At 50.8% G+C, this 13,065-nt stretch overlaps 1 protein-coding gene across 1 annotated transcript in view; it reads right to left on the reverse strand.

The window, feature by feature from the left end:
* Window positions 1-12,814: 12,814 nt before the first annotated feature.
* Window positions 12,815-13,065, reverse strand: part of NDUFA5 (NADH:ubiquinone oxidoreductase subunit A5) — a 37,582-nt gene continuing 37,331 nt past the window's right edge. The window contains exon 5 of the mRNA XM_075342531.1: window positions 12,815-13,005. Within this exon, the coding sequence (XP_075198646.1) occupies window positions 12,904-13,005 (102 nt within the window). The 3' untranslated portion in view covers window positions 12,815-12,903. The remainder of the gene's footprint in view (window positions 13,006-13,065) is intronic.

Below are 13,065 nucleotides of genomic sequence, written 5' to 3' on the forward strand. Positions count from 1 at the left end.
TGAGGAGGGAGCAGCATGATGTGAGGACAATGTCCCATGCATGCTGCCCCCTCCTCACAATGTCCCATGCATGCTGCCCCCTCCTCACAATGTCCCATGCATGCTGCCCCCTCCTCACAATGTCCCATGCATGCTGCCCCCTCCTCACAATGTCCCATGCATGCTGCTCCCTCGTCACAATGTCCCATGCATGCTGCTCCCTCCTCACAATGTCCCATGCTTGCTGCCCCCTCCTCACAATGTCCCATGCATGCTGCCCCCTCCTCACAATGTCCCATGAATGCTGCCCCCTCCTCACAATGTCCCTTGCATGCTGCCCCCTCCTCACAATGTCCCATGCATGCTGCCCCCTCCTCACAATGTCCCATGCATGCTGCTCCCTCCTCACAATGTCCCTTGCATGCTGCCCCCTCCTCACAATGTCCCTTGCATGCTGCCCCCTCCTCACAATGTCCCATGCATGCTGCCCCCTCCTCACAATGTCCCATGCATGCTGCCCCCTCCTCACAATGTCCCATGCATGCTGCCCCCTCCTCACAATGTCCCATGCATGCTGCTCTCTCCTCACAATGTCCCATGCATGCTGCCCCCTCTTCACAATGTCCCATGCATGCTGCTCCCTCCTCACAATGTCCCATGCATGCTGCCCCTCCTCACAATGTCCCATGCATGCTGCTCCCTCCTCACAATGTCTCATGCATGCTGCCCCCTCCTCACAATGTCTCATGTATGCTGCTCCCTCCTCACAATGTCCCATGAATGCTGCTCCCTCCTCACAATGTCTCATGCATGCTGCCCCCTCCTCACAATGTCTCATGTATGCTGCTCCCGCCTCACAATGTCCCATGCATGCTGCTCCCTCCTCACAATGTCCCATGCATGCTGCTCCCTCCGCACAATGTCTCATGCTTGATGCTCCCTCCTCACAATGTCCCATGCATGCTGCTCCTTCCTCACAATGTCCCATGCATGCTGCTCCCTCCTCACAATGTCTCATGCATGCTGCCCCCTCCTCAGTGTCCCATGCATGCTGCCCCCTTCTCACAATGTCCCATGCATGCTGCCCCCTCCTCACAATGTCTCATGCATGCTGCCCCCTCCTCAGTGTCCCATGCATGCTGCCCCCTTCTCACAATGTCCCATGCATGCTGTCCCTCTCCATGAGCTCCTAATGCTGCCTTCCTCTTTTCCATAATGAGACCTTCATGTTGCCCCACTCATGCTAAGACCACCACACTAACGCTTATGCTGAGACCCCCCACACACACACTACCCCACTCTTGATATTGACTCCCCTACATTGCTCCACTCCATACTGATCCCACACATGCTGCCCCTTCTTCACAATGAGCTCCCAATGCTGCCCCCTCTTATTCTGAGTCCTTACACTCCCCCCACCCAATCGATTTTGTCATTGCACTATCCCTCATCCCTTGTCCTCTGTCTCTAGCATTAGCCCCTCTCTCCCACTCCCCCAGCATCAGCCTCTCTCCCCCAGCATCAGCCTCTATCTTCCCTCAGCATCAGCCTCTCTTCCCCAGTCTCAGCCTTTGCCTCCCCCCAGCCTCAGCCTGCCCCAGTCTCCGCCTCAGCCTCCCTCCAGCCTCCCTCCAGTCTCAGCCTCAGCCTCCCTCGTCTCAGCCTCAGCCTCCCTCCAGTCTCAGCCTCAGCCTCCCTCCAGCCTCCCCCCCAGTCTCTGCCTCTGCCTCCCTCCAGCCTCCCCCCAGTCTCTGCCTCTGCCTCCCTCCAGCCTCCCCCCAGTCTCAGCCTCTGCCTCTCTCCAGCCTCCCCCCAGTCTCAGCCTCTGCCTCCCTCCAGCCTCCCCCCAGTCTCTGCCTCTGCCTCCCTCCAGCCTCCCCCCAGTCTCTGCCTCTGCCTCCCTCCAGCCTCCCCCAGTCTCAGCCTCTGCCTCCCTCCAGCCTCCCCACAGTCTCAGCCTCTGCCTCCCTCCAGTCTCAGCCTCTGCCTCCCTCCAACCTCCCCCCAGTCTCAGCCTCCCTCCAGCCTCCCCCCAGTCTCTGCCTCTGCCTCCCTCCAGCCTCCCCCCAGTCTCTGCCTCTGCCTCCCTCCAGCCTCCCCCCAGTCTCTGCCTCTGCCTCCCTCCAGCCTCCCCCCAGTCTCTGCCTCTGCCTCCCTCCAGCCTCCCCCCAGTCTCTGCCTCTGCCTCCCTCCAGCCTCCCCCCAGTCTCAGCCTCTGCCTCTCTCCAGCCTCCCCCAGTCTCAGCCTCTGCCTCCCTCCAGCCTCTTCCCAGTCTCTGCCTCTGCCTCCCTCCAGCCTCCCCCCAGTCTCTGCCTCTGCCTCCCTCCAGCCTCCCCCAGTCTCAACCTCTGCCTCCCTCCAGCCTCCCCAGTCTCAGCCTCTGCCTCCCTCCAGTCTCAGCCTCTGCCTCCCTCCAACCTCCCCCCAGTCTCAGCCTCTGCCTCTCTCCAGTCTCAGCCTCTGCCTCCCTCCAGCCTCCCCCCAGTCTCAGCCTCTGCCTCTCTCCAGTCTCAGCCTCTGCCTCCCTCCAGCCTCCCCACAGTCTCAGCCTCTGCCTCCCTCCAGTCTCAGCCTCTGCCTCCCTCCAACCTCCCCCCAGTCTCAGCCTCTGCCTCTCTCCAGTCTCAGCCTCTGCCTCCCTCCAGCCTCCCCCCAGTCTCAGCCTCTGCCTCCCTCCAGTCTCAGCCTCTGCCTCCCTCCAGTCTCTGCCTCTGCCTCCCTCCAGCCTCCCCCCAGTCTCTGCCTCTGCCTCCCTCCAGCCTCCCCCCAGTCTCAGCCTCTGCCTCCCTCCAGCCTCCCCCCAGTCTCTGCCTCTGCCTCCCTCCAGCCTCCCCCCAGTCTCTGCCTCTGCCTCCCTCCAGCCTCCCCTTAGTCTCTGCCTCTGCCTCCCTCCAGCCTCCCCCCAGTCTCTGCCTCTGCCTCCCTCCAGCCTCCCCCCAGTCTCTGCCTCTGCCTCCCTCCAGCCTCCCCCCAGTCTCAGCCTCTGCCTCCCTCCAGCCTCCCCCCAGTCTCAGCCTCTGCCTCTCTCCAGCCTCCCCCCAGTCTCAGCCTCTGCCTCCCTCCAGCCTCCCCCCAGTCTCTGCCTCTGCCTCCCTCCAGCCTCCCCCCAGTCTCTGCCTCTGCCTCCCTCCAGCCTCCCCCAGTCTCAGCCTCTGCCTCCCTCCAGCCTCCCCACAGTCTCAGCCTCTGCCTCCCTCAGTCTCAGCCTCTGCCTCCCTCCAACCTCCCCCCAGTCTCAGCCTCTGCCTCCCTCCAGCCTCCCCCAGTCTCTGCCTCTGCCTCCCTCCAGCCTCCCCCCAGTCTCTGCCTCTGCCTCCCTCCAGCCTCCCCACAGTCTCAGCCTCTGCCTCCCTCCAGTCTCAGCCTCTGCCTCCCTCCAACCTCCCCCCAGTCTCAGCCTCTGCCTCTCTCCAGTCTCAGCCTCTGCCTCCCTCCAGCCTCCCCCCAGTCTCAACCTCTGCCTCCCTCCAGTCTCAGCCTCTGCCTCCCTCCAGCCTCCCCCCAGCCTCTGCCTCCCTCCAGCCTCCCCCCAGTCTCAGCCTCTGCCTCCCTCCAGCCTATTCCCAGTCTCTGCCTCTGCCTCCCTCCAGTCTCTGCCTCTGCCTCCCTCCAGCCTCCCCACAGTCTCTCCCTCTGCCTCCCTCCAGTCTCCCCCCAGTCTCAGCCTCTGCCTCCCTCCAGCCTCCCCCCAGTCTCTGCCTCTGCCTCCCTCCAGCCTCCCCCCAGTCTCAGCCTCTGCCTCTCTCCAGCCTCCCCCAGTCTCAGCCTCTGCCTCCCTCCAGCCTCCCCCCAGTCTCTGCCTCTGCCTCCCTCCAGCCTCCCCCCCAGTCTCTGCCTCTGCCTCCCTCCAGCCTCCCCCAGTCTCAGCCTCTGCCTCCCTCCAGCCTCCCCACAGTCTCAGCCTCTGCCTCCCTCCAGCCTCCCCCCAGTCTCAGCCTCTGCCTCTCTCCAGTCTCAGCCTCTGCCTCCCTCCAGCCTCCCCCCAGTCTCAGCCACTGCCTCCCTCCAGTCTCAGCCTCTGCCTACCTCCAGCCTCCCCCCAGTCTCAGCCTCTGCCTTCCTCCAGCCTCCCCCCAGTCTCAGCCTCTGCCTCCCTCCAGCCTCCCCCCAGTCTCAGCCTCTGCCTCCCTCCAGTATCTGCCTTTGCCGCCTCCCCCCCCGCATGCGCAGATCTCTGGTCTGCATTAGAGACACTCCCACGCTCCTTATGAATCCACTTACCTGCTCCAGTGCCCGCCGCCATCTTCCTGGCTCACGTGAGTATCCTCTTCTGACACCGGCTTCCATCACGGCGTCCTCCACGGCGTCCTGCTGTGAGCTCTGCATGTGACGTCCACACAGCAGTGGACGCAGCACAGAGGAAGGAGCTGATTGGCGCGCGCCTGTGACCCCGGAAGTGCAGGCGCCGGCAGTTCCGGGGTCAATCAGCTCCCTGTGCTCGGCGGCCACAAAAAAAAAATGTAAAAAAAAAAAAAAAAAATTTTTTTTTTTTTTTTTTGCTGCCAGAAGGTGCCGCCCCTCACAATCTGCCGCCCTAGGCACCGGACCACGGGTGCCTAATGGTAAATACGGCCCTGGTGACACTCATGCGCTGTCACTATCTACAACAACCAGTAGCTGAAAGGTTGGTCAGGCAAGAACACAAATTAAGTTTGGCTCTATTCTGGGTTAGTACAGACTTACCTTGTGAGGAGCTGAACCTGAGCGCTCAAGGTCAATAGTATTTAGTCAAGGACCTTGGTCACCTATGATGAACTGAAGCGGACTGTAAGGAGAGAATGACAGTTTAAACAAAGTACAGGAGCTCAGTGCACCGTTGGTGTGATCAAACATTGAAATGCTCCGTCCCACCTACCTGTTTTCTACCCATCTCCACTCTTCTCAGACTCTATAAACTTGTGAAAGAAATGTCTGTGCTGAGCAGAGGAGGAGTCAACTGCTAAAAAGTAAGTAGCTTACAGAATATGGCCGGGATTAAATATTAAAAAAAAAAAAATAAAAAAAATTATAAATACTTAAATTAAAGGGGTTATCTGGATTATTTTGCTTATTTTCATTTATTACACTATGGGGCTACATTGGGGCAGGTAAGTAGTGACTACTTACCTGCCCTGCTGTCAACTTCTCTCCCCCGGCTCAGAGCGGTCCTGCCGTGATTTTGCAGTTTCCTGTGATGTCACGACGACTGGGCATGCGCTTATGCTGCCTTGTCGACGGGCATCACAGCCAACATCATGTAGCCGCCCTGCTGGGCAGGTTCACGGCGCCGGAGTCACCCCCCCCCCCTCCCCGCATTCCATAGTGCAGGGGTCTTGCTGCCTGTACGCTGCATGCAGCCCCTGATGCTGCTGGCGGCGTGCAGGCAGTGCCCCCTTGCTGAATGCTGCCTGTGCAGGTGCCCGTGCGCTCTGCAGATGGGAGCGCTGTATACAGCTACTGCAATGATCAGCCGCCCGCCAACCAGAGGCAGCAACTGATTATTGCAGTAGCTGTATACAGAGATCGGCTCTGCAGAGCGCCCTGGAATCTGCATCTGATATAAAGCACTGTCAGCGGCCTCTGGAGGGGGCTATGCAGTCAGCACTTTATAACAGACTAGCTGTACTACCCAGCTTCGCCCGGGTTAATAACTGCTGTTAACTAAATAGAATGTAATAACAAAAATGTATTGTTCACACAAAAAACACAAAACAAATAGATAGAAATGTAATTATTAAAAGGCAAAAACTAAGCTAATAGAAGCATTTCACAACATATATTTCAACACCCCAGATATTCCTCACAGATATAACTAAATTGGCCAAGTAATGTGCTCCGTCTGTCTCTTTCCCAGTCTCTTTCCCCATCTGCCTGTCTGTCTGTCTCTTTCTTTGTATGTCTCTATCTTTCTGTTTCTTTCCCCATCTGTCTCTTTCCAGGTCTGTCTCTTTCCCAGGTATGTCTCTTTCCCCGTCTGTCTCACTGTCTCTTTGTTTGTGTTTTTTCCTGTCTGTCTCTTTCCCTGTCTGCCTGTCTCTTTCCTTGTCTGTCTCTATTTCTCTGTCTCTTTCCCCGTCTGTCTATATCAAGGTCTGTGTCTTTCCCCATCTACCTTTGTCTGTCTCTCTGGCTGTCTACTCCTTCCCTGTCTGCATGTCTGTCTGTCTCTTTCCAGGTCTGTCTCTTTCCCTTTTTGTCTCAATCTGTCTCTCTCTATCCATCTCCCCACTGACATCTTATTACCTCACATATAAGCTTCTTATACTATGAATGTCTTTTGTTCCTATAGCAACCAATCACAGCTCCTACTAATAACCTGTAGTTCCAGGCTCCATTTACTTTAATGGAGGCATGTTTTTTGGAGAGTAACTAAAGCACGGGGTTACATTTTCCTGTCAAAACATAGTGTACGATGCTCCCTGGGTCACCTGAGGTGTCTGTGCAAAATTTCGTGATTGTAAATGCGACGGTGCGGATACACTTTTCGTTTCACTTTTTCCCCATTATGTAGATATGGGCAAAATTGATTGGTAAATTGGAACACGCGGGGTTAAAATTTCGCTTCACAACATAGCCTATGACGCTCTCAGGGTTCAGACGTGTGAGTGTGTAAAATTTTGTGGCTGTAGCTGCGACGGTGCAGATACCAATCCCGGACACACACACACATTCAGCTTTATATATTAGATGACCGATTCCCGGGAGCTCTGCAGAGCAGAGTTCTGTATATTGCTATGATCAGCCGCCGGCCAATCAGAGGCCAGCAGCAGATCACGGCCCCCTGTACAGGCAGCGATCAGCAAGGAGGGAGCTGTGGCCACAAGAGGCAGATCACACAGGGCACCGAGGGAACGAGAAGGTGAGAAAAATGTGTTTGTTTTTTTGTGTGTGTGGGGACAGTTAAAGGGGACATTACTAGATTATATGTGCGGTGCATGTGAGGTGATTGTGCTGCCACAGATTAGAGAAGCAGGATCACTGCTCTGTACTACCAATGATTACCGTAGATATACAGAGCAGTGATATCTCATCTGTGCAACACAATCACCTCACATCCACCTCACATATAATGCAGTAATGGTCAGTGCTGGGGCAGAATACTGACAGGGAATGTGTGTGCAGAGGGCGGGCAGAGGACGGGGCTGGACAGTAAGGCCGGGCGGTGGCAGCTCTGACTGAGGTTTGGCACAGGAAGATGTCCTGTTAGGTCGAGCTGCATGTAAACACAGAGTTGCAGAGAATAAAAGGGATAATTTAAGAGGAACAAAAGATAGAAAACAAAAAAAAAAAAATGTAGGGGTGTTTTATATGACAATACAGCACAGATTAGCTTAAAAACATTTTTGGAGTTTATGTTGGACAACTCCTTTAAAATTAACAATATGTCAAAAAAACACAGACTTAGGCTACATGCGCATGCTGCGTTTTTTGTCATGTTTTTGTTGTCAGAAAGTTCTTCCTATCTACATATCATGGCATCTTTTTGGCACTGTCTAGATCTGGTCACCTAATGACCCCTTTGGGAGAAACACGTTGAGGCAATTCGGAGGATATCCGAGGATCGTAACTAGGGTTCCCTGAATGGATAAGTACCTCTGACTGTCCTGTTCTTACGGTTATGCACTTTAGAGCACTAGCACTTTGATATATTTTGCTGCTAGGGTCTATTAGGCTGATGAAATGCCGGTTTGCACTACCGATATACTGTTTTGCACTTTAATACAGCACAAGCACCTTACATTTTTCTGCTGCTTGGGAGCACTAGTGCATAGTAGGGACAGTCTTTGTAGAGTGGGGGCACCACATTATATTCTATAATGTTTATCAATAGGGTGCCGACCCCGAGGTGAGGTAGTATACAGGAGGGAGATTATATATATATATATATATATTATATACACATACATACATAATATATATATATATATATATATATATATATATATACATATACACACACACATAACCCTGCTCCCACTCCTGCATGTAGTTCCAATTGTTTTTCAGCCTCACTGTTGAAGGTTGTGAGGCTGATCTGGGACATTGGTACGACCTCATTATTGAAAAAGAAAAAAACCTCATTGGCTCTCCGCCAAATTTATTGATTTGAGTTTGCATTTGTGAGCACCTTTTCATATCTGCTGCTAGGGCGATCTAGGGCAGATAAGGGATAGCCTTCGATGAGTGGGGGTGCCACACCGTCCATCATTAGGGTGCCGACCTCAGCGTGAGGTAGTGGACAGGAGGGAGGAAAATCTTTAGGGTGTGATCTATAACCCTCCTCCCTTTCTATCTGTGCACTTTAGTATTTATTTAATTTTGTGTATTTTGGATGTTTTTAAGAAGAAGAAATAAATTGATGTTCTGACTTTTGACTTCCCAGCAAAGTCTATGACAATTCAGATTTGCTGTGTGCACATTGCAGTTTGTCTGCAGATTGCAGTTTGTCTGCAGTTTGTCACAAACTTCTGACAAAAGAAATGCAGCATGTTCCATCATCTTGTGTTTTTCACTAGTGATTGGAGGATTCGCAGATCAATCCCCTGTATCTGGCTGGATCCGGTCTTCATATAATCTATGGGAATCAGAATCCGGCGCAAAGGGTGTAGGAGCAAGTGCTTCATACTCACCGATCACCAGCGTGGCAGTCACACTGCTCCCGCGTCCTCTCATTCTTCTTTTGGGGCCGCTTATTAGGCTCATACATATTCAATGCTTCCCCCGCACACCAACGTCTGTGATTGGCTGCAGTCAGCGTCCCCAGCCTGTGTGACAGCGTGTCTGACGCTTCCAATCACAGAACCGGTCTGCAGGTCTATAGCATACAGTAAAAATGAATAAATTATAAACATCGTGAGGTCCTCCCCAATTTTGATAACCAGCCAAGACAAAGCCAGACAGCTGGGGGCTGGTATTCTCAGGCTGGGGAGACCCATGTTATTGGGAGCCCCCAGCCTAAAAATATCACACTGCAGCCACCCAGGATTGTCACATTCATTAGATGCGACAACCCCAGCACTTTACCGGGCTCTTCCCAATTGCCCTGATGTGGTGGCAATCAGGGTAATAAGGGGTTAATCTCAGCTCACAGCTGACACTAAGCCCTATATTAGTAATGGGAGGCATCTATGAGACACCCCCTATCACTAATCTGTAAGGGAAAATAAAACACAAACACCCCAAAAATCCTTTATTTGAAATAAAATACAAAGAAAGACCCTCTTTTACCTCTTTATTAACCCCAAAAACCTTCCTGCAGATCTGAAGTAATCCACACGAGGTCCCACGATGATTCAGCTCTGCTACATCAGAACCTGGAGAGACCAAAACCATGTCCAATCTCTCCAGGAAACACTGACAAGTGAGATCAGGTTTGCAGCAGTGACGTCCCTCAGTTTTCGGTACCGCCTCCATCTATGCGGACACTTACTGCAAATACAGCAGCCCCTAGGCAAAGGAGATTGGTTGATCCCCTATGCTGTGGCTGCCTTAGCTGTGAACTGAGTATGCCCCCTAGGCTGTATAGTCCACATCTGTGAGAAGAGTTGGGTGCCATTTTATTGTAGTCCACAGCAATGCTCTAAACGAGTTTCCCTGTCACAGCTCACTCAGTGTTCAGCTGCGAGCGGCGATGGGGTAGAGCCAGCTGCAGCCCTGACAGGAACTCCGGGGCCATGGTGGCGAGCACAGGTTGGCCAGCTTGGTATTACACTACTAAACTTTGCAGCTGTGCTCCAGACACACTCAGCTCTGCTCAAGAAAATGCCTCATTCAAATGTCCGTGTGTGCATGAGTAATTATTGCTGCATCAGCAAAGCGGATCAGGAGTCTGTGTGCTGACGGAGCAGTACAGCCTCTCAGATGTCTCTGTACACATGGACTGCTCAGTCAATTAATACCTTATTCAGCAGTGTCATTAATCTAATCCCATCACGTGTGATACAATCCGCAGAACCGTGCAGCTGATTCCATCATGTGTGACACCATCCCGTAGACCATTGATCTAATCCCATCATGTGTGATACACAGAGTGTATCTAATTCCATCCTATGTGGTACCACTCTATATATCTAACTCCATCCTCTTAATACACTCCGCACATCTAATCCCAGCTCGTGATACACCTCACACATCTAATCCAAGGGGTACATACACCTCATAATTATCAACGTATTCAGCTTACTCCCCTTTATCCCTCACTTTCAGACACAGAACCAGGATATACAGTTTTTCATGTTCTGCCACAAACATTATAATAAAAAGCCTAGCATAATTTGAAAGCTAAGATTACTGGCTTTAATGTGATACTGAGTATAAGCCCTTCTATTCTAGCCATGGCAAAATATGCCAGTAGCAGATAAAATTCACTCTGCTTTTCAGTCCAATCTTCACGGTCACCAAAGTTTGTGTATAAAGATTACATGGATATAAGCCAGAAGTATTAAACCTAATTGCAATGGACATGGTTGAAATGTAGTTTCAGCCCCGTTTCAGTTATGACAAGAAAATTTAGCACTATGTCTGACAATTTCTGTCAGGCATCTACTTTAGGGTTGCAGTTTGACTATTTAAAGGGAACCTGTCACCAGATTTGGCGACTATAGGCTGCGGTACCTCCTCTTTCGGCCATCTTTGTCCTCCTTCTGAACCCTGGGCGCATGACACGTCCTACGTCATCCATACTAGCCGGCATTGAGGTCCTGTGCAGGACCTCAATGCCAGCAACTGTGGATGCCATAGGACGTGTCATGCACCAAGGCTTCAGAAGAAGGAGGACCGACTGCACCGCACCTTAGGTGAGTATTATAAAGTGATTTTTACGTTCTACACAACGGCCTAGGCTCTTATCTACAGCATGTTAGAATGCTCTACATAAGGGCCCACTGGTGATGGCCGCAGGTTATAGGCCCCAAATCTGGTGACAGGTGGTACTCTGCATAGACAAGTTTTTTTGCTTGTAAATTTTGTACCAATCCCTGCCACTGCAGGTTGTTACTCCTCTCTCCCCTCATAAACTCGCTTTAATGTGAGGGAAACGCGTCGTTAGGGCGTTTATTTGATGAGGCTGCGGGGCCGGTAGCTTATTAGGGTGCTGCCCTTGTCAGGGCGGAAGTCTATATACGGGGCACGACAGGGGCTGATACATGGTAACCTGACTGCTGACCCTTTTTATTCCAGCCTGTGGTTCCTCTCTTCATGATTGGTGCTTATTCCTGCCTGTGGAGAAAGATCAGGTGAGATTGATCTATATTATATAATATTATCTATATTATATCTATATTATTGTCCCTTTGGCAATAATTTGGCACTGTACTTTAAGAGATCTAATTTTACATGATAACTTTTAATCTAAGTTTTAGTCCCTGCTATTGTATTGGTATAATTTAGGACTACTGGGCGTTATCATCCTGCTTGCAGAATTTGCTTTTGTTGTTTGACAGCGAGAATTAACACTTTAACAGGTGAAGGATCTCCAATCCAGCCGCCGCTGTTAGAGGCACAGGATAGATGAGTAAATCAGCAGTCACGTACAGGATAAGAGGAGGGCTTGGTGTGTGAGCCTGCATCAATGGCAGAGACATGACATATGAAGTGAGTTGACATCGTAAATGTCATAAAGGGGTTAATAGAACTCAACTGCAAAAATTATATTTGCCTAGAAAAAAAACTCCTCAAACCTTTAAGCCTAGAATATGGTGTAAGGTGAAAGGCATAAATGAATGTAAACAATATAAATCTATGTGGCATACTCCATGACTTTCTTAAAAGGGAGCCAGCACGATTTTGCTATATAGAGTAAAGGCAGTGCTATAATGGCACTTGTATGTTGAATGCAAGCATACCTGTTGTAGAAAGATCGGATGCTTGATTGCTGTAATATCTGTAAATCAAAGTTACAGAAATGCACTGCGCCTTTGATTGGCGTGTTCAGCGGGGCGGGCCTCTGTGGGTCGGGTCCTCCTGCATCCTCTATGGCGTTCCAGCATTGCTGCTGTTGAGGACGCTGGAGGAGGACTTTGCAGTGAGGAACTAACCCACAAAAGGCCCACACCAATGTACACGTCAATCAAAGGTGCAGTGCATTTCTGTAACTTTGATTACAGATATTTCAGCAACCAAACATTCGAGGTTTCAACAAAAGGTACGCTTGGATTCAGCATCCTAGTGCCAGTATGTCCCTGCCTTTATATTATATAGCAAAACCCTGGTGGTTGGTTCCCTTTAACCATAGTCCCAATAGGATTAAGAAAATAACCCAAGTGGTAAGGTTTATGGATCTTAAAACAGTTTAACGGATTACAAGTGGCATACGATTTGTCCCATATTCTTAAAAGGGAATATCTGGTACTTTTTTTTTTTTTTAGGCAAACATGCCTAAGCACTAACGGGCAGATGGTTGATAGCTACCTGCCTGTTGTGCCTGGCACCGTGCTTCGTCAGCACAAAGTGGTCACAGACCGCTCCAACAATTCAGCATCTTCTGCTGATGTCATCAACAGAGTGGTAACAACTGTTCCGCTCTGCTGACAGGTGGGACTGCCGACATCATGCTAACAGTGCGGTTCCCCAATTACAGGTAGATTTGAACACAAAATTCAAACAATTCTGGTCCAGGCCTAGGTCTGTAGCTGCTGGAACAGAGCCCTGAAAACCTCCTACCTGCATCCCCAGCACCTCATCTAATTATTAGGCCTGGGTGGCAGCAGGTCAACAGTTTCACACAGCTCTGGTCCAGCAGACACAGACTACAGACATGGCTGCAGAACCAGGGTTATGCAAATCTTTCTATTCAATGTAATAAGAAAAAAAGAAAAAAAAAAAAAAAACAAAAAAAAACACACGCGACAAGCAAAATAAGAATAAGGTATTTTTTATTTTGAATTTAGAAGACATTACTTTGATGCCCCTAATGAATACACAAATATGTACAGATAGACAAGTTACTAGATTGGCCATTTCCATTGATTTGCAGGTGGGTCTTCCACAAGGGGCTCCCAAGGCTTCCAGTCGGCCATTTTTCTCACCAGAAATAGTTCATTTTCTGCCTGTTAAAAATATATAACTTTTTCAATTTTATGTATAATAAAAAATTGAATCTGAATTCA

This window comes from Anomaloglossus baeobatrachus, chromosome 4 (genome assembly GCF_048569485.1).
Source record: "Anomaloglossus baeobatrachus isolate aAnoBae1 chromosome 4, aAnoBae1.hap1, whole genome shotgun sequence".
Lineage (NCBI taxonomy): Eukaryota > Metazoa > Chordata > Amphibia > Anura > Aromobatidae > Anomaloglossus > Anomaloglossus baeobatrachus.